Source organism: Neoarius graeffei, chromosome 24, assembly GCF_027579695.1.
Source record: "Neoarius graeffei isolate fNeoGra1 chromosome 24, fNeoGra1.pri, whole genome shotgun sequence".
Lineage (NCBI taxonomy): Eukaryota > Metazoa > Chordata > Actinopteri > Siluriformes > Ariidae > Neoarius > Neoarius graeffei.
In genome coordinates, this window is record NC_083592.1 from 47,486,679 (window position 1) to 47,508,762 (window position 22,084).

Below are 22,084 nucleotides of genomic sequence, written 5' to 3' on the forward strand. Positions count from 1 at the left end.
ATCGCACGGCCAAAAAAAAAAAAAATCGTACGTCCGGTTGTGACCGAGGCTTAACATGAAGCCTAACACATGAACAAGGAGATTGAGATTTTATTGCAGGTCAATTAATACTTCTACCAAAACACAACCATTGAGCTAAACTGTAGCTAAGCTCACAAATTATATTCATGTTATATTCTTCCTTAAAGGAGAACTGAAGTCATTTTTAAACTTGCTTTATTTCTTAATTAACGTGTTATTCATTTACGTTTTCGGTTTTAGTAACCTTATATCGTGACTCGTATTGGCAACCAATTGCAATTAAATATTATACTAATCGGCCTGGGCGGCACGGTGGTGTAGTGGTTAGCGCTGTCGCCTCACAGCAAGAAGGTTCTGGGTTCGAGCCCCGTGGCCGGCGAGGGCCTTTCTGTGCGGAGTTTGCATGTTCTCGGCGTGTCCGCGTGGGTTTCCTCCGGGTGCTCTGGTTTCCCCCACAGTCCAAAGACATGCAGGTTAGGTTAACTGGTGACTCTAAATTGACCGTAGGTGTGAATGTGAATGGTTGTCTGTGTCTATGTGTCAGCCCTGTGATGACCTGGCGACTTGTCCAGGGTGTACCCCGCCTTTCGCCCGTAGTCAACTGGGATAGGCTCCAGCTTGCCTGAGACCCTGTAGAAGGATAAAGCGGCTACAGATAATGAGATGAGACTTATCGGCCTATTCGGTTTTTAGCCGTGTTGAATTTAGTTCGTTTGGTCCACGGCAGGCGTCGCTTATCCGCGCGATCTTCACGAGACTTGTGCGAGACTACGAAACGTCAAGTGTCAGCCAGGTGTCAGTGCCGCCATTTTGAAAACTGTTTTCCAAACGAAATATTGCACAAAAACGAGTTTAAATGACGATTATTGCCTACTTTTTTCAAACTTTCCTGATTGCTATATATTTAAAAAAAAAAAACCTTCCGGCTTGATTACGTCAGCGTTCGAAAGAGGGTGCCGTCTTTTGACAACGTTGGCGGATGTCGGTCACTTTGATTTCCGCTGTACGTTTTACTTCCGTCCTACGATGTCTCGCACAGGTCTCAATGAATCTCGTTTACGGCCATCGCTTTGACATATGGACTGATGTATTACAGAGCATATTTCAAACACTCATAACTTGCTATAGCAGTGACAAAATAGCGATCAAAAACGCACTCCTATATTTAATAAAATGAGATAAATAGAATTTAGATTTTAAAAAGTTCGATTAAAAAAAAAAAAAAAAAACACGCAAGGTGTCAAACAAGGCTGTGTAATAGCTCCAACGCTGTTTGGTCTCTTCATGGGTGCTGTCCTCCAAGTGGCCAGGCCAAATCTGGAAAATCACGGAATACAGATAGTTTACCGATTCGATGGTAGCTTACTCAGCCTTCATCGACTACAAGCTAAATCAAGGCGTCTGTAGCTTCAGTTGTAGAACTTCAATATGCAGATGATGCTGTGGTCTGCTCGAACACAGAAGATGGGCTGCAGATCATCACAGATGCTTTTGCAGTAGCCTACAAACGACTTGGGCTATCATTAAACTGCACAAAAACGGAAGTCATGTGTCGACCCGCCATTTCAACCACCACCCAACCTGAAATCTCTGTGGATGGTAGTGTACTGAGAGTAGTTCTGCTGCCAAGGTACTTTAAGCACCTTAGCAGCTATCTCTAGTAATGTTTCCTTTGATCATGAAATAAATACCAGGATCAGTGCTGCAGCAACAGCTTTTGGTAAACTACATAAACATCTCATCTCATTATCTCTAGCCGCTTTATCCTGTTCTACAGGGTCGCAGGCAAGCTGGAGCCTATCCCAGCTGACTACGGGCGAAAGGCGGGGTACACCCTGGACAAGTCGCCAGGTCATCACAGGGCTTTGCGCTTGATCATCAATGTTCAAATGGTATGATCGTGTTACGAACGCTGCAATTCTTGATCGAGCCTCCCTAACGAGCATAGAGGCTATGCTGCACCAAAATAGGCTGAGATGGTATGGACACTTGGTTAGAATGGACAATAAACGCCTCCCTAAACAGCTTCTCTTCAGTCAGCTCTTCACAGGAACAAGAAGTACTGGTACCCCTAAGAAAAGGTACAAGCATGCCCTTATAAAAAGATAGCTTTCAAAGAGTGTGAGATTGATGATTGGGCCATAACTCCAAATGACAGACTTCTGTGGAGGAATATGGTTCGCAGTGGAATCAAGACCTTTGAAACCAACAGACGGAAAGCCGAGGATGAGACACGCAAAAAGTGAAACTAGCCTTAAAGTGCATATCACGGGTAAATTCAGGAGCAAGATCAATGTAATTCTCCTATTTTATATTAAACTTTGTTCAAATATCTGTCACATTTTGCATTTTGTGCAATTTGTTTTTTTACCTTGCGCAATACCAGAAAAATTCAGGTGAAATCAAGCCATTTGAGGTGAATTCATCCGCCCCTGAAAAAAACTTGGCATTTGGATTTCCCGGCAAACACTGATTTTCGTGACGTCGCGTGCGGGACGCCTCCCTCTGAATCCTACGTCAGTGCTGGTTTGTTTATGAGAAAACGACCGTATTGTTTACATCCCCGGTATTGTCTCCGTCGTCTTCACTACTTGAATCATCATCAAATCCAAACAGATGAAGCCCCAATTCTGACATCTCATTATATTCTTCATCCAAAGGTGAAGTAACATTGTGCTCAGGTGACAACTCCATATTTCAATGCTAAATCGCTAGCTGTTAAACTTGGTCTACATAGGCTGTGCACTGAAACCGTGCAAAGCTCGCGCAGCCTGCTGGCGCTTCCGCAGATGATGTTACGAATCTGGCTCCAGACTCCGTTGGGATTTTTCCAGACGCGTTTTGATATTTTATTTATTTATTTTTTTTTTATATTTTTTTGGGGCCTTTTTCACCTCCATTGGACAGGACAGTGCAGAGACAGGACAGGAAATGAGCAGGAAAGAGAGACGGGGAGGGACCGGGAAATGACCCCGGGCCGGAATCGAACCCAGGTCCCCGGACCCGTGGCATGGCGCCCCAGCCACCTGAGCCACAACACCCCCTGTTATTTTATTTTTATCTGCTGTAGACAGATGGCCTTGTGCAAAATTACCCTTGTGGATGAGTGTGTAAAGGGACATACTTTCATATAAAAAAAAAATTGGTCCAGGATATGCACTTTAAATCCGGGACAACCTCCTGGCCAGATTGTCTGAAAAATGTTCATAGACCGCCACACTCGTGTTGAGCAGCAGTGATGATGATGATTATTATTATTATTATTATTATTATTATTATTAAAAACAAAACCCACCCTCACTTTTTCAGTGCTTGTGTACAGACAATTAAGGTATCTGGAGCCTCATCTCATTCTCTCTAGCCGCTTTATCCTGTTCTACAGGGTCGCAGGCAAGCTGGAGTCTATCCCAGCTGACTACGGGTGAAAGGCGGGGTACACCCTGGACAAGTCGCCAGGTCATCACAGGGCTGACACATAGACACAGACAACCATTCACACTCACATTCACACCTACAGTCAATTTAGGCCGAATCCCATTTCACCCCTTGGACCAACCCCTTGGCCCTTCCCCTCCATTTTGCGCGTTCACGTGAAGGGGTAGGGGTATCCCAATCCCAGTTAACGCGGAGGGGTAGGGGAAGGGGTAGGGCTTCTGTACCCCTCCAAACGGAGATTTTCCTGGAGCTGACTCCGAACGAAGGGGTTTGAGTGATTTCCCACAATGCCATGCGGATTTCAGCGAGATTTCATGTGGATTTCAGAAAGATGGCGGTTCCCGCGGCGAAAGATTGTCATAAATGTATTTTCTCCATTATTTACGTGTTTTAAGTTGTTATCCAGAGGAAACACGCCGCTTGATTCGCTTTCGAGCTGAGAATGAGCAGCGATTTCTGAAATCCAAGCTGCTGCTAAAAAGCTTTGGGAGTGAGTATTGTTTTCGGTTGCTTGACTGCGTACGTTTTGTTCTGTTATTCTCGCTTTTATTGTTTACATGAGTGTTCTGACACCTCATCCTGTCGGATGTGGTGCACGAAGCGCCAAAGATATCCCATTCAGTGGTGTTAGTTAACAAAATCACACCCTGCCAGCAGAGATTTCTGGTTCTGCCTCTGGCTCTGACTGTAGCGGCTGGTCGCAGCCAATGACGCATTTGGTCGCGTTTTGCTAACGTAAACGCTGACGGAGGTACGCGATGACGTATGCGATCGTTGAAGGGCTATCCCAATACATAAGGGTTGAATTTCAAGCCCTATCCCTTGTAGCTCAGTTTCAAGGGGAAGGGCCAAGGGGAAGGGGGAGGGGAAGGGGTAGAAATTAGAATTGGGATTGGGCCTTAGAGTCACCAGTTAACCTAACCTGCATGTCTTTGGACTGTGGGGGAAACCGGAGCACCCGGAGGAAACCCATGCGGACACGGGGGAGAACATGCAAACTCCACACAGAAAGGCCCTCGCCGGCCACGGGGCTTGAACCCGGACCTTCTTGCTGTGGGGCGACAGCGCTAATATCACTACACCACCGTGCCGCTATCCGGAGCCTACCAACCTATAAACTCTGAAATAAGATGACCCAGTCAGTTTCTTTTGTTCTGCCCATTTCAGAAAACAAGCCGTTCAGATTCAGCTCCCCTTTCGATGTCACAAGCTCATTAGAATGAGCCCGCCCCTTCATCGGAGTATCTCTACTCAAAGATTGAGAGCTGCCTTTGTGAATGAATATTCATTGGGAAAGTGCTCTCTGATTGGCTGGTGGAAAAGAGGGGTGGAGTGAGCCGTGGCTCATTATCATTTAAAGGAACAGGCACTCAAATTGGCCGTTTTGAACAGGGCTGTTTAGACAGCGTGAGAAGGAAGCTGTTGTGCTTTATCCTTGTGGCATTTTGACCAAAACATGTCTCAGATATTTAATTCAGACCTCAGCTTGTGACAAAGGGGTATAATACGTCACCTTTAATATGTACCTTTTTGCTGAAAACACCTTTCCAAGACAATACTTATATACCATGAATAATTGTTTGTAAAATGAACAGCTTTGAGTCATAGGTGTAGCTGCCTACACTGAATGAGCGCGTGCGAGCGGGAGAGAACAAAGGCTGTATAAAAGATTTTACTGCAGCTCATCTATCAAGTCTTTATTATATGAAGTGCATCATATAATCATCCCTGTTAGACCCAGCACTGCGTTCCAGTAAATTACAATTTTACAGCTGTATTTTAGTTTTACAGTGCCATTATATTAAATGCCCACAAAAGCAGAGAATCGTTACCCTGTGTGCTGTGGAGGCCCCGGCCTTCAGTAGGTACTCCACTGTCTCCATGTGGTTGTTCTCACAGGCCTCCATCAGAGGAGTGCGCTGCTGATCATCACACGTGTCCAGGTTTGCTCCCGCCTCAAAGGTACACACACACACACACACACACAGGAAGTACACTCACACTGCATTTGGAATAAATCGCTGGGCCGACAAGGTGATGTTAGCAGCCTCATGAAGCTTTCCAATACCTGAACGAGGATATGGCAGATCTCTTTGTGGCCCTCAGCAGCCGCTGCGTGGAGCGGGGTGCGCCTCCTCTCACTCTCCATCTGCAAGTTGGGGTCCGTTCCTTCCACTGATCGCCACAGAGATGATGCAGGATTACACCAGTGCCTCACTAGGAACACTATGTAATGTTTGTACAGCCCCTTACCCAGCAGGTGCATGACTTGCTGAAGCTCTCCTCTCTGAGCTGAGAAGAACAGCTGCTTCGGAGGAAGCTTTGACCCTTTATATCTTACAAATAGAGCAGAAAAAAAAAATGCTTATCATAATTCATCAACTATTTCAGGACTGCTCTTACTGTAAGTTAGGAAGTTTCTTAAAGGAACAGTCCACCGTACTTCCATAATGAAATATGCTCTTATCTGAATTGAGACGAGCTGCTCCGTACCTCTCCGAGCTTTGCGCGACCTCCCAGTCAGTCAGACGCACGGTCACTCCTGTTAGCAATGTAGCTAGGCTCAGTATGGCCAATGGTATTTTTTGGGGCTGTAGTTAGATGCGACCAAACTCTTCCGCGTTTTTCCTGTTTACATAGGTTTATATGACCAGTGATATGAAACAAGTTCAGTTACACAAATTGAAACGTAGCGATTTTCTATGCTATGGAAAGTCCGCACTATAATGACAGGCGTACTAACACCTTCTGCAGCGCATTGATAGGGAGCTCAGATATCAATGCGCTGCTGAAGCGAGCAAGAAGGTGTTAGTACGCCTGTCATTATAGTACGGACTTTCCATAGCATAGAAAATCGCCACGTTTCAATTTGTGTAACTGAACTTGTTTCATATCACTGGTCATATAAACCTATGTAAACAGGAAAAACGCGGAAGAGTTTGGTCACATCTAACTACAGCCCCAAAAAATACCATTGGCCATACTGAGCCTAGCTACATTGCTAACAGGAGTGACAGCGCGTCTGACTGCGTCTGACTGACTGGGAGGTCGCGCAAAGCTCGGAGAGGTACGGAGCAGCTCGTCTCAATTCAGATAAGAGCATATTTCATTATGGAAGTACGGTGGACTGTTCCTTTAAGTGAGCCAAATCATGTACTGCACATGAAAATCTTTTGATAATGAATAATAAGTGAATTGCTTGCCATGGGATTTCATGATAAAATAAGTGCCTACATGTTTAGATGATTTGAATATGCAAATTGGAAACTCAAACTTTTTAAGTCACGCTTTCCCAGAGTAATAACATGATAATTACATACTGCAATATATGCAGCTCTAATATTCATGCGTTCATTCGCCAAAAGGTATTTAAAAATCACAAAAACCTGTTCTACAAAATTTAGCACAAGACATGCAAGCTTACTTTCCATCCTCCAGTGCTTCCAGAACCGTCTCCAGTGACTCTACAGCCGGTTCTACAGGTGTACCGGCAGGTGAGGAGCCTGCTCTGGGCTTTCTACAAAATATAACCTGATCAATACTTTAATAATAAAGACAAGATCCTGACACACACCCCATGTCCGAAATCGCTCACTCGTTCCCTACTCACTATATAGGGAATTACTGTATAGAGGACTATATAGTGAGCTCATTGGTAAAATGAAAACACGCTTTCGGACACTTGTCCGTCGTGCTGGTATTTACGTCATTTCTGTCGCACTATTAAAACGTACCAGATCAGTCGGCTGGTAGGTTTTGAAAATAATAAACGCATGCATGTATTTTTGTAGGGCGGCACGGTGGTGTAGTGGTTAGCGCTGTCGACTCACAGCAAGAAGGTCCGGGTTCGAGCCCTGTGGCCGGCGAGGGCCTTTCTGTGCGGAGTTTGCATGTTCTCCCCGTGTCCGCGTGGGTTTCCTCTGGGTGCTCCGGTTTCCCCCACAGTCCAAAGACATGCAGGTTAGGTTAATTGTAGCCTGGGCCCGCCCATCCTAAGCGTGACGCAACACGAGGGCCTGTTGCAAGCTTAGTCTGGCCAGGCAAGCTATCTACAGCTCTTCCAAGCTCCCGAAAAATCGGGAACCAATCAACTTTGAGCATCTCCAACAGCCCTGGGTAGAGGCGTGTTCAAGGCACTGACGTAGCAGAACTGCGACCGGAAGCCATAGATTGTTTACAGAATCTATGCCGGAAGCGCTTCATTCACGCTTCCGCACCTATTACGCATAGATGCTGTATTGAAAGCATTCAACGGGAAGTTCTCATTGAAAACGGCGCAAAGAGCAGCCCTGGAGGTATTTATTGAAAGGAAGGACGTTTTCGCCTTGCTCCCGACCGGCTTCGGTAAGAGTTTAATCTACCAGTTAGCCCCGTCGCGTCACATACGTCAGAGGAAAGAGTGATGTGATTGGTTTAAGCTTCGTCACAGCCTTTTCTGGCTTCGACCAGTAGCAAACTGAGGCATTTCAGGGAGGCGGGTCAACCACGGGCTCTGGGAAACGGTTGGGCTTAATATCTTGGCCAGACCAATAGCTCGCAGAGCTTTGTCGCGTTAGCCAGACTAGGTTAACTGGTGACTCTAAATTGAGCGTAGGTGTGAATGTGAGTGTGAATGGTTGTCTATGTGTCAGCCCTGTGATGACCTGGCGACTTGTCCAGGGTGTACCCCGCCTTTCGCCCGTAGTCAGCTGGGATAGGCTCCAGCTTGCCTGCGACCCTGTAGAACAGGATAAAGCGGCTACAGATAATGAGATGAGATGTATTTTTGTGATAAATCCATATTAAGCCTCGGTCACAACCGGCCGTACGTGCTCCTACGGCCGGTCTACGTGCAAAAAAAGCAAGAAACGCACGGAGGGCGCGCGTGTGACGTGCTGATTTTCGAGCCGTAGACCGGCCGCAGAGGTTCTTTGTCATGTCAAACAAACTCTACGGGCGCTTACGTTTTTTTCAGGTTGCAAGACAAACTTACGGCCAACGTGCGTCTTTGTCCACGAACAAAAAAACCGCAGCGATTTGGGAAACGCCAAAAATCGCACGGCCAAAAAAATCATACGTCCGGTTGTGACCTAGGCTTTATACTGAGCGTATTTCCCACATTAATCAATACAAAGCACCTGCATCTTTCAGTTCTTTTAAATCAACACCCACTTTTGCCGCTGCCTTTTATTAAATCAAATTTGACACTTTTGATTTCTTTCAGCGTGACCGCAATGCATGATGGGATATATTGCTTGGTTAGTGACCATCGGTTGTACACTACTTTTCATGATGCATTATGGGATACTTTGAGTGCACTATATAGGGTGTAATAATCCTCACTATCGTTTCGGACAGCGCTACAAAACGGCGTCCTCGCTATATAGTGAGTAGAGAGCGATTCCGGACACAGGGACGGTCATTGAACTGTTGATTTCATTTAGTTTATAACGTAAACGTGACAGCCGTGAGCCTACTCTGCCGAAATGGAGTCTCCTTTGTCTCCGGGTAAAGCAGCCGCAGTGATTGCTGGAGTGGGAGGAATAGGAGTGGCTTTATGGATGGTGACCTCTTTAGCCTGGCTAGCCTCCTCACCGCAGTGAGGGCAGAAGAGCTGACCGCGAATCGTCGACGCACAACTCTGGTGGAACCGGTGCGAGATGTGCCCGTCTGGCTGGCATTCCAGAAACGTTCCCTGCAGAAGAGAAGAGAGTCAAGTCAAGTAACTTTCTTCTCCCTAAACATTTCACTGAATAATTTTACTGGCAAAGACCTTTTAGATTCTATTACAAAAATTATAATGCAGGATAGTAGATCCAAACTCATCAGCTGTATAAATATTTGTTCTGTAATACGAGTGCCAAGCCAGACCTTGCTATTCAAATCCTACGTCTTCAAAAAACTAAAAACGCAGGCAGTAAAAGCATAAACATCTGCAGATCAATTTCACTGATGAGTTTTGTGCTGCGTTTACAAGACCCGGAAGACTTCCTGTCTTCATTGTACTAAAGTCTTTAAAAGGAACACCCTGCTCCAGCAGCTATAGACCCCTTCGCAGTAAACGTCATTCATACGTAAGCGGAAATTGCGCGCGCAGCCTGGACCCAAAAAAGGCTCAGAAATGCCTAGTTGTTGTGTTGTCGGGTGTCAGAATCGTAGCAGTGATGGGGTTAAAATGTTCAGAATTCCAGCAGGATCTCACCCATTCCAAAAAAAAAAAAAAAAAATCGTTTCAACTACAAGCCATCAAACGTGTAGACTGGGATGAAAGCACCATCAAAAATGCGTGGGTTTGCAGCGCCCACTTCATCACAGGTAAGATCAGGCTATTTATTAAATCTTTCTTTTTTATTCTTTCTAGTCTTCGTTTATTGATGTAGCAAAATACTTTGGTAACGTTTGTCTGATTAGCTGGGTCATAGTTACACAATGTTATGAATATTGTTAGCACGTTAACTTAGCTTTGCATGCAATTTTGTTTGTAGGAGAGCTCTCGCTTGACTCAAGCAGTCCAGATTTTGTGCCATCATTATTTGTGTATGCCGAAAATCACAATTTTAAAGCAAGGATGGAAAGGTAAAATTGTGTGCCCTCGCTCTAAATGCCAACTTGCGTTGACCGCTCTAACCTAGCTCCCGCCCCGTTCAGTTTCATTTCTGCTCTCTGCCTCTCGCTTTTTACGCAGCTCTGATTTCTCTTAGCTGCACTCTTTACACTATCATTCCTTTCATGCCATTACCTCCTGCAAATTGCTGTTTAGTGTTGGTATTTGCTGTTGTAGCTAAAGCCACATTGCCATCACATCACTGGCGTAATTTGATTAAAACAAAATGAATATGAATGTCCCATTGTTAATCAAGTTGTACATGCCCGCACATAATCATATGCATCTAAAGACTTGTAGGCACAAAGTTTTTCGTGGGTGTACACTGAAGTCTTGTCAATAAGGTACGAGTATATCTGGCCATTGTATACCAGGGAACTTACTAACATCGTCCGTCCACTCTAATTAAATACGGATCCGGTAGGCGATGTCCACTTGTTAGAGTTAACTTATTTATGTAGCATTCTCGATCTTGTAACGACAATTGTTTTGCATAATCTGACAGCTCATAATGCCGGTCTATGGGCAGCGCCATTGTTTCTGGGTCCAGGCTGCGCGGGCATCCTGGCAACGGTCAGTTTGTTTACAAACATGCGAAGGGGTCTATATTGGTGGATACCCTAAAAAAAAAAAAAAAAATTGGCTATGGGCTTAAAAAGAGGCCTAAATACTTTCACAAAGACGCACCAATTTTTTTTATGACTGTCTCAACGATGAAAGTGGTTGTCTGATCAGACCGTGGGCTCCCAGTGTAAATTAGAAAATTTGGGGTTTTGTTTTCAAGTAGAGTTTTTATTTCATCCTTGGCTGGTTCAGTAACATGCTCCGCCATTTTGTTTTTCTCTACTCACGGTATATGAGCTGATATCTTAGTAGTAGGGTAGCCAATCAGAGCGCATGATTGCTCATTCAGTGAATGTGGATTGAATAATCCATTATATAGCCAATGTAAAGTCCATATGCTAGCTGTACTCTTGGGGAGGGGCTTTTCTGAATAACCTACTAAATTGTAAAACGTGCCGTTAGATCGCCGTCCTAATTCATAGTTTAGTTTTTAACATGGTACTAAACTATGAAACTATCACTGTTCATGGATATTAGTCTAGATCAGGATCAAAAAGATGACGTTATAGACATCTTTGCTAAAGTATTCGCCAGCATGCTACCGCTAAATGTGCTCCATGTTATAGAATAAGGAGCTTGCGTATAGCCTGATCTGTTTAAACAAATATTTCAAATGTAGCTAATTATAATAAACCATAAAGTCTATTGGCCCTTTTCCACTACCCTTTTTCAGCTCACTTCAGCCCGACACGGCTTGCGTTTCGACTACCTTAGAGCAGCACGACTCAGCTCGCTTCAGCCCTGCTCAGCCCCCAAAACTCGCACGGTTTTGGAGTGGGGCTGAAGCGAGCCAAACCGAGCCGAGTGGGGCGTGAGGAGACACTCCCCTGTGCACTGATTGGTGAGGAGGAGTGTCCTCACATGCCCACACACGCCCCGCGAGCACACTGGGATCTGTAAACACCGTAAACCCGGAAGAAGAAGAATTACGAATTACGAGAATTTCTGAAGCCTTATGCGCCTTGCCTCATCTATACGCTCTTGCCAGTATCTGTTGGCGTTGTCGGTGACAACAAGCCACAGCACCAAGACCAGCAACACTAACGACTCCATGTTTATTGTTTACTATCCGGGTCGTGAGACTACCGCTTAAAAGATCACTGATGTCACTGTTTGCGCCGCCTAACGACATCACGTGACGTCCACCCACTTTCGCTAACTCCACCCAATGTGTCCACCCACTTCCAGCCAGCACGGTTCAGCACGGTTGTAGTCGAAATGCAACTCCAACAGCCCCACTCAGCCCGGCACGGCTCAGCCCAACTCAGCCGCGTTGGTAGTGGAAAAGCGGCATTAGTATTCATCTTCATCTAGTCGAGATGGCAGGCTGGGTCACTGGACCCTGTTTACACTTTAAAAACACAACAAGAGTGCTCTGAGAGTACAATATCCCCCGCTGGCAACTCTGGTAAAATGTGACCGAATTGAACAAAATTGCAATATGCATAATATATAGATTTAGGCACTGTCTAAAAGCAGAGCTCCCATCTGTTTTTGGGTTGTAGAATTTTCTTATATCATAGCCAGCCTCTTGTTTTATTTCTTTCCTGTTATAATTACTATACTGTTTCCTTATGTTGTACAAAACGTCGGGTGACAACAGCGACAAGTTACTCACTACTATACTGTCCCGACTACTACTCTACTTCTTCACTAGTTGTTGAGTTTTCTGTGGTGGCAGGCACACACGCACAGAACCGACACAATCAGAAAACAACTCGATGGGTCTCTTTATGTATCCACATTCTATGCCTATGGGGCTCTGCTCGCTTCTGCTATTACTGACATAAAGAATCTATGGAATCAATTTTGTGCCAAAATGTTCATACAATACTTTTGAAATATCAAACAAAAACGACAAATCAAAATACAAAAAAAAGTCAATTTTTTTAGACTGGCAAACAAATTATTCGTGTAATCGTGCAAAATATCAGTCTATTACTCTTCAGAAACCTTTTATTTTTGTTCCGCGTCTTTCTCAGTTTTGTTTGACGTAATTTATTTTGGTTGCGATTCCAGCTTTCTCGTTTGCGCTCCCTGACTTTTTGCTTGCAGTTTTGGCACAAACTTGACATGTGGGTGGGCTGTCCAGGAATGCATTCCCATTGGCTAACTTGTGTTTGACTGACAGCTACGCTCAGCCATTCCCCCGGAGGCTGTTGCGGCCATTTCCTACTCTGCAAGCAAAAAGTCATGGAGCGCAAACGAGAAAGCTGGAATCGCAACCAAAACAAATTACGTCAAACAAAACTGAGAAAGACGCGGAACAAAAATAAAAGGTTTCTGAAGAGTAATAGACTGATATTTTGCACGATTACACGAATAATTTGTTTGCCAGTCTAAAAAAAAATTGACTTTTTTGGTATTTTGATTTGTCGTTTTTGTTTGATATTTCAAAAGTATTGTATGAACATTTTGGCACAAAATTGATTCCATAAGAATCCTGCCAAGTTTCGTGAAATCCCTCCAAAAATTGTGAGAGGAGCTGATTTCAGAAGGTGAGTACCCTTCCTGGGATGGACAGACGGACATCGCCACGACATGATCCCTCTTCGGGCCTTCCGGCCAGCGGGGGATAAAAATTGTGAGGGAAGTTGATTTCAGAAAGCAAGCACACCTTGATGAAATTGCCAAGTACAAGTTTGTTAATGATCAAGGCCATAACTCTGGTCAAATTTGCCCAAATTAAACGGAATTTCAATATGCGTATAACGGTCATATAACAAAGCCTTTTACCAAGTTTGGTGAAATTCCTCCACAAATTGTGAGGGGAGTTGATTTCAGAAGAACCTACACCCTCATGAAATTGTCAAAGTGCAAGTTATTTAATCAAGGGTCAAAACTCTGGGAAAATTTTCACAAACAAAACTAAATCGCAATCTGCGTATTACCGTCATATAACAAGGCCTTCTGCCAAGCTTCGAGAAATTCGTCCAAAAATTGTGAGAGGAGTTGATATTAGAAGGCGAACACACCTTCATGAAATTATCAAAGTACAAGGTTGTTAATCAAGCGCCACAACTCTGGTAAATGTGACCGAACTGAACAAAATAATATGCGTACTACTGACATAGAACAATGTCTTTTGCCAAGTTTCGTGAAATTCCTCTAAAAATTGTGAGAGCAGTTGATATCAGAAGGAAAACACACTCATGAAATTGTCAAAGTATAATTTTGTTAATCGAGGGCTGTAACGCTGGTAAAAATGTGACCCAATTTAACAAAATATGATGCGTATTACTGACACATAACAAAGAATCCTCCCGAGTTTGGTGAAATTCCTCCGAAAATTGTGAGAGGAGTTGATTTCAGAAGGTGAGCACCTTTCCCAGGACGGACATCGCCACGACATAATCCCTCTTTGGGCCTTTTAGCCAGCGGGGGATAAAAATGCAGCGCCAAATACAAGTGCAAATGACACCGAGACACCTTCACACAAACCACTTGCTGAGGTGGTCCGGGACGCATCGAACCACATATCTTTTGTTGTATAAATGCTAATGCGTCCTGATGTGACCTCGACAAGGATGCAACAGGGAAATGTGTCATTAATGCAGGACGTTGTGGTTGTTTTGGGGACAGTGCACTAATTCTGGATAAAAAAAAAAAAATGGAGAGGAGCATGCGGCTGGAGTGCAAGAACATAGCAAAGGTATGTTGCAAGTTTAACATTTTTTAACATAACTGCACATGGAACAGCCTTCCAAGTAGTGTCCGGGAATCAGACACAGTCTCAGTGTTTAAGTCTAGGCTGAAAACATATCTGTTTAGTCAGTCAAGCCTTTTGTTAATAGTGTTTATGAGGTAAAGGTGTAGATCTAGAGGATCCTCAGACAGAGCGGGTAAACTGGGATGTATGGATGCTGTCAGTCCCCACTCGCTTGCTCAGTCGAGTTTGTTGACGGTGTAGTGGCTGCTGCTTTATGTCCCGGGGCTCCTCATGCCCGTGTTACCTTCTGGCTCTGCCCTTTTAGTTATGCTGTCATACTTTTGCCGGAGTCCCTGCTTGTACTCCGTGCAATATGTATACTGTTCCTACTTATTCAGGGGTTGTTTTACAATCAGGGTACGCAAGCTAAAAATCACATTTAACACTTATCTTCAATATCAAAAGGCTTGACTAAATAAACTTGGTTGTTTATTGTAGCCCTGTGATAGCTCTATTTACCATGCAAAAAAAAAAATTGGTGATAAGGCCATCCTTTAAAAAAAAAAATCCGTTTCCTGTCCACCGGCTGAGCAAAAAAAATTCAGTCGGGAGGGAGGGATTTTTTATATATTAGTGCTGTCAAAAATGTCACGCTATTAATGCGTTAACTTGACTCAATTTTAACGGCGATAATTTTTTTATCGCGAGATTAACGCTCTGTGACATGATGCCACGCCCCGCACAGCCAGAGTCCTCTGCCCTCCCCCGAAGAGCCACGGTGCTCGGCTTAGGTTTCGTTTTCCCATCGGCGGCTCCAGCTCCACTTTGCAGTGGCTGTGACAAGACGTGTTATGCTCTGCAATTAAAAAAAAAAAAAAACCTTGGTACAACCAGTGTTTGAACTATGCCGATATTTTCGGGGGGTCCCTTTTTTTTCCCTTGGGGGGGTGCTTGCACTTGTCTCAGAGCGCGGATCTCCATCGCGCGCTCACTTCGGATATGCAAATGCTTCCTGTTACACACGATTGCTATGTCAATAAACATTTTGCCAATATTTTAGAGACCCCCAAACATTTCCCAAATCATGTTTTCAAGGGATCTCATGTCTTTTTCAGGAGATCTCGGATCCCCCGAGTACCCCTGTAGTTCGAACGGTGAGCAAGCCCATTCACTTTTTTATGCTGATAAGAGAATTACAATGGTTTTTCATGTGACAAAAATGTGCGATTAAATGGCGATTAATCGCGAGTTAACTATGACAGTCGCGACATTAATTGCGATTAAATATTTTAATCGCTTGACAGCACTAATAAATAAATAAATATATATATATATATATATATATATATATATATGGATGGATAAGAAATCGCAATGCTGTGTTTGCTTTTTCTTTCAGTACTTTTTTTTATTACAAAAGCAGACATTTTATTAAATGACAGTTTAATCAACTGAAACTTGTACAAAAACTTTAAGTTAGCATTTTAAATGCTGACTGCAACATTTGCACAACTTTTACAAAGGTACTTAAAATGTCCGACACACTGACTTTTTGTAGTTCTAAATTGAGCGTTAGGCCGAGTTCAGATGAAATTACACTATTAAAATGATCACTGAATGATTTGTTTTTCTGAATCTTTACTATTTTGTTGTTCGCTAGAATACCATTTTGCGATTTCACACTTAAGCAAATGTTTAAAAACTCCGGATCTCCTTCCTTCATAGTGGCTGCCATTTTTTTGTGCCGCACGGCGCATGCGCAGAGCTGATTCAGTTCAGAGTCCGTGCGCACTCGGCGGAGGCAGTAGTGTGTCGGGGCTGTCGGAGGAAACAGAAGCAGAGATGACGCTTATTTTGTCTCCAGTAAACCAGTCTTCTCTCGTTCAATTACGTGCTGGCATCAAAAGACACCGCTGGTTGTAAATAAAACCAAACTGAGTGGCTGGAGTGTATTTTCATACACAAATGGAGAAATGTTCGCTGAGTGTGTAATTGTGTAGCCGCCACTGCAGACCGTTGTTGTTGTTAATTCATAGCATGCTCAGCTGCGTGAATGTGTCATGCACCGAAAATAAGAGATTTACAAGCCAGGAACGCCTCATGATGCAATACGCAAGAAAAGAAAGAAGATTTACTGCCATTTTACTTTGTATTTGAGTAAAGTGAATAAATAAATGGTCTGTGGAAAATAGACTGTGGGTGGTAGAAATGGGCAACTGGACTTGCTTGAAGATTCTTGAAAACGTTTCACCTCTCGTCCAAAAGGCTTCCTCAGTTCTGTCTGACTAAAGGCCTCTGCATGCTCTTGCGACAAGGCTTTCGCAGATAGCTTTTCGCAGACAGTTGTAATTTATTGTTGAGCGGGGGAATAGGCGTGCGCGATGTTATTCACCGGCACAACGCAAGGGGGGGGTGAAGTCACTAGGAGTAGTTGGTGGGTGTGGTTAGTGGAGTGTTTATCCTCCGGTTACTTATAATGACTAGAACTTTTTTTTTATTTTATAATGACTAGAACTGGAGTCGTATAGATGTACGTACTTCTTCAATCAACCGCTCTTCATGCTGCTCCATCTTCGCTCGTGTTTTTAAAAATGCCGGTCGTGAAAACAAAAACCGGGAAAGTAGGGAAGCAGAAGTGCGTGTACAGTGGATGTAGAGTGGACCAATCAGAGCCCTCTTGTCTGCGGCGCTGTCTGCGAGGCTTCTGCGGTGGTCACAATTTTTGGGAGGTGCGCGCAGAGCGTCTGCGAAGGTGGGGGAGCTACGCAGACACTGTTTGCGACACTGTCTGCGAGGACTGGGTTGTCAGCATAAATTGGCCTTAATAGGGAGTATCAGATATTTATCTTCTCCTGTATCAGAATCAGAATTCTGATGACCAGCTCATCTAAGGTGTTAGTCAGTGCGTTTACATGCACATAGAGAAAATCGAATTTCTGCCGTTGCTCGTCTGAAATCGAAGTTCTAAATGGCATGTATACACCTTAGCTCGGCTGAAATTGAACCAAACTTGATTTCTCGGAATCGAGCTACACGACCTAGATTATGCGATTTTTGCCAAAGCTACTTAGTGCATGTAAACCCTATCGAGCTACGTATTCGAGCTACTTACTTCAGCACTGCCCCTTCTGGAAGTGACGAGTGACGAGACCACAAGCGGGAAACACAACAGCCTCGGTCGGGAAAAAAAAAAAAAAAACAGCCTCGGTCGGCATGACACTTCACCTTAGCCGCCCACTTTATTAGGAACACTTCTGCTCGTACATACAAACTACAAACACTCTTCTTAGAGTTTAGAGTTTATTTTATTTTTTAAAAGGGACAGTGCACAAATTAAACATTATCCTTGTGGTAAGGACAGATGTCTGTCCCAGGTTATAGCAGTACATGCTAATTTCCGCCTGTAGTCCCTTTGTTTATACTCTTGAATAGCTCTTCATGACGACAACCGGAAGTGTACCAACACGATGGGGCGTGTAGCGCCACCTGTGGCTCAGTTGCACAATGCACCTCACTCAATAGCTCGATTTCACAGTATGCATGTAGGATTGGATTTCTCTGGCACCCCTGCTGGGACCCTTTGCTTGATTACCGACAGCAGCTCGATTTGGATGTGCATGTAAACGTACTGACTGAGGCATCATGTTGGTGTGGGTCACTGGAGGCTGGGTGTGAACGGCGAGTCATTAGGGTGATCAAAGGATTGTCCGTTAGGGTGATCAATGGCAATCTGACTCTCTCTGTCCTCCTGTGAGTCACTGAAAACAGCTGGGTCCTGGCGTACACCCAGCCGTCTGGGAAGAGTGTCCAAGACCGCCTTGTAGATGGTTGACAAATGATGTCTTAGACACCCACCTCTGTTCAGCGACGGCCGTTCCAGGTTGACAAAAATGGCTTCTTTGGTGGGATTTACATTAGCCCGTATCAGCGGATCATCAGATTAACGTTTTTAAAACGATTAGTGTGCACACAGCAACGCCAATACACGATTCGCGTGCACACAGCAACGCCAATACACGGATACGCTCGGCTCCGCAGGCATCCTGCGCTCCAAATCACTCCGCCCTGAACAGCGAGTGCCCTCTGGAGGGTGCGCACTCCGGCCCTGCGCAGCTCACAGAGCGCGCGAGTGAAGTGTACGAGCAGTGATTCGGGACTGAGCAGCTGTGTGTGTGATCCCAGCGCATATCACTTACCACTTGCAAGTGGAAGGATGGCAAGCCTAAAGACAATCATAACTACACAATGGGCAGTATTTGCATCAGTATTTGCAGTATTTTCATACTTTTATACTCTTTAATGAAAGGTGATACAAGGCGGAAGTCCGCGCCGTTTTTCAGCAGTCGCGTCACATGACCAACGCCAGCGAATCAGGAAGGTGGATGTCACAGTGACGTTGTCCAATGACGACGCCAGCTAGAGCTCAGCACAGCGTATCCGCGTATCCTCAATGTTTACACAGCACCGGACCAGACACGATCTGGATTGAATACGTGGACCCTGGCGGATTCCCGTTTCCTGGCGTTTTAATGTAAACGGACAGTGCATCCGCGAAGAAAACGAGACAGATACAGTCTAATGTAAACTTGGCCTTTAACTCCTCACTCATACCAACGATCCTCTCCGGCTAAAATGCGTACATTACAATCCTGAAATGAGTGTCCTTTGTTGTTAAGATGAATGTAGACAGCCGAGTCCTGGCCTGAGGAGCCGGCCCTCCCGTGCCAAGCGCCCACACAGCGGCTGCCCGGTCCCACCAACATACGAATCCATGCAATTCCCACTGCACTGAACTGCACACACCACGCCGTCCCGCCTGTGCCCGGGCACTCCGTCCCCAGGGGTGGACCAGTTCCTGCCCCAGGGCGCCACTGGGTCAGAAATGTACCGGAATGCTGTGCTTGTAGAAGACCCTCGCAAGCCTCTCAGATAGACCAGAAATGTAGGGAACGACAATGCTCCCGCGTCTGTTCCTGCCATCATCCCCATCAGCCATGCTCCCCTTTATGCTCTTTAGGAATGCCCAGTTGGGATAACCGCAATTCTGAAGTGCCTTCTTGATATGACTCTGCTCCCTCTCCCTTTCCCCCAATGTTGCAGGAATGCCCTGAGCCCCGTGCCACAAGGTCCCAACGACCCCCAACCTATGTTCCAGTGGGTGGCAAGAGTCGAAAAGTAGGCACTGGTCCGTGTGTGCGGGCCTCCGGCAGACCTCGACACCAAGGCCTCCGTCCCGTCCAATGTGCACATCACATCTTCCCAGACGGCTGGGTGTACGCCAGGACCCAGCTGTTTTCAGTGACTCACAGGAGGACAGAGAGAGTCAGATTGCCATTGATCACCCTAACGGGCGATCCTTTGATCACCCTAATGACTCGCCGTTCACACCCAGCCTCCAGTGACCCACACCAACATGATGCCTCAATGACACCTTAGATGAGCTGGTCATCAGAATTCTGATTCTGATCCAGGAGAAGATAAATATCTGATACTCCCTATTAGTCAGACAGAACTGAGGAAGCCTTTTGGATGAGAGGTGAAACGTTTTCAAGAATCTTCAAGCAAGTCCAGTTGCCCTTTTCTACCACCCACAGTTTACTATGACCTGGATGATTGAGAATCTTCACAGACATCTGTGGAAAATACATTTAATTCTGGGAACTGCGTGCACAGGAGTTTATTTTGTGTTTACTCCCCCTGGCTGGCTACTTATTTGTCATGGCTGGCTAGTATGACCCTTAGTGGAAAGCCCTGGGAATGCGTAAATGTCAAGTTCGATTTTAGATTTACGAACCTGAAAAAAATGTCGAAAAACCGGCATTTAAAAAAAAAAAATTTTCAACCGCACAAACGGCACTCACCCGGCCGGTGGACCGGAAACAGAACATTTTTTAATAAATGGCCTAATGTTATTTTTGGTGAATGTATGGCAATATATGTCCTATTTAGCAAAGTTACTCGTGTCATTTAGAAAAAGTGCTTTTTTGACCACAGGTAGCTCCAAAAGGGATGCACTTAAATCATTCTTTATACCATAAAACAAATATTTGGTTCCATATCATTGGAAACATAGTTAAGTTTTAATGTTGAATGCCAGTAAGTTTTCAGACTATTTTGATCAAATTAGTATGTAATTGTGTCAAAAAAAAAAAAAAAAAGTCCTCTCCGAGACAGCTAATTTTTCAATATAAAATAACATATCTGAAATGATTATTTTCATCCTAAAATGTGGTCAAGATATTGGGACATAAATATTAGAGACAACTAACACAAAGCTTACAGCCTTATATTTAAAAGCACTATGGAAGTAGTGGATTCTGAATTGTCAAAAAAAAAAAATGTCCTCTCCGAGAATCACTTCATTTGTTTCTCCCATCTTATAGCAGATTACACAAAACTACCATACACACGTCAAAAAATTACCTGAAATCTGTTCTTTAACTTGTCCTTCACTTAAAAACTGGTACAAGAACCAGTTTGAATCAATTTGAACTTTGGACCCCTGTGACACAAACTTCGTACCCTGATTGTAAAACAACCCTCAGGTGACATTGGGCATACCTAACAACCTGTGTTCTCTCGCCCCCTCCCTCCAAATCTGTCCCTCAGATACCCCTTTTCCACCAAATCAGTTCCAGGGCTGGTTCGGGGTCAGTGCTGGTGCTGGTTCACAACTCGTTCAACTTGCGAGCCAGCTGAGAACCAGTTTGCTTTTCCATAGCTCACGGTGCTAAGGGAAGCCACGTCATTACGTCGCTGTATACGTCGGTTACGTCGCTACGTTTGCATAAACCTTGGCGCGAATATCGAAGCAAAAACAACGCGGAAGAAGCAGCAGCAACAATAATAATAATGGATGACTTTGCGTTTGTACAGCTGCTGCTTCTCATCGCTTAAAAATGGTGATCTTTCGCGGTCTTGTTATTGTTGTTGGTTTTAACAACTCCGCCCCCCCGCTGATGTAAGCGGTTCTTTCCTCTGGCCCAGCAGAGAGTTGGTGCTAGCCTGGAACCGGTTTTTCTGGCCCCAGAGCCAGTTCTTTGTCAGTGGAAACAGAAAACCCGGTTCCAAACTAAGCACTGGTCCCGAACCAGCCCTGGAACTGCTTTGGTGGAAAAGGGGCACGAGTTACATGTCGGTCCTGGGATCGAGATGCTGACCTCTTCTGTTACTCAGACCTGCCTGATCCATCCTGGTGCCCTGTGTCTGGTTGGAGTTTCATCGCATCGCTCCTGTAGAGGACGGCCCCATATGGATAGTTGAAAGTCACACCTGGAGGACGTTCTGGACTCTTACAGTAATGCTTTTATGGCTGAGGACTACAGTTAACTTGCTAACTTTAGGACTGCAGTTGTCATGAACAGTTTTGCACTCAAGTTTCCATCAATGAAGAGTTTATAACATCAACGAAACCGACTTCATGTTAAAACTGTTAATGTTATAGTCATGTTGTCTGTTGTTGCCTAAATGAGGATGGGTTCCCTTTTGAGTCTGGTTCCTCTCGAGGTTTCTTCCTCATGTCGTCTGAGGGAGTTTTTCCTTGCCACCGTCGCCACAGGCTTGCTCATTAGGGATAGATTAGGGATAAAATCAGCTCACGTTTTAAGTCGTTCAAATTCTGTACAGCTGCTTTGCGACAATGTTTATTGTTAAAAGAGCTATACAAATAAACTTGACTTGACATGTGGCTCTTTGAGCAGAAGTGACGTAGGCACGAATGAAAATCTGAACACGCGGAGAAGCATGACGGACACAAACGGTGATGTGTTTCG

General features: G+C 44.7%; 1 protein-coding gene across 2 annotated transcripts in view; it reads right to left on the minus strand.

Moving 5' to 3' along the window:
• The window catches only part of ehmt1a (euchromatic histone-lysine N-methyltransferase 1a), a 70,649-nt gene that overhangs the window by 24,459 nt on the left and 24,106 nt on the right, over window positions 1-22,084 (minus strand). For both annotated transcript variants that reach the window (XM_060907398.1, XM_060907397.1), the window contains exons 9-13: window positions 8,913-9,130; window positions 6,881-6,973; window positions 5,710-5,792; window positions 5,525-5,631; window positions 5,289-5,411 (exon numbers count right to left, since the gene is read on the minus strand). In XM_060907398.1, coding sequence (XP_060763381.1) covers window positions 5,289-5,411; window positions 5,525-5,631; window positions 5,710-5,792; window positions 6,881-6,973; window positions 8,913-9,130 — 624 coding nt within the window. The remainder of the gene's footprint in view (window positions 1-5,288; window positions 5,412-5,524; window positions 5,632-5,709; window positions 5,793-6,880; window positions 6,974-8,912; window positions 9,131-22,084) is intronic.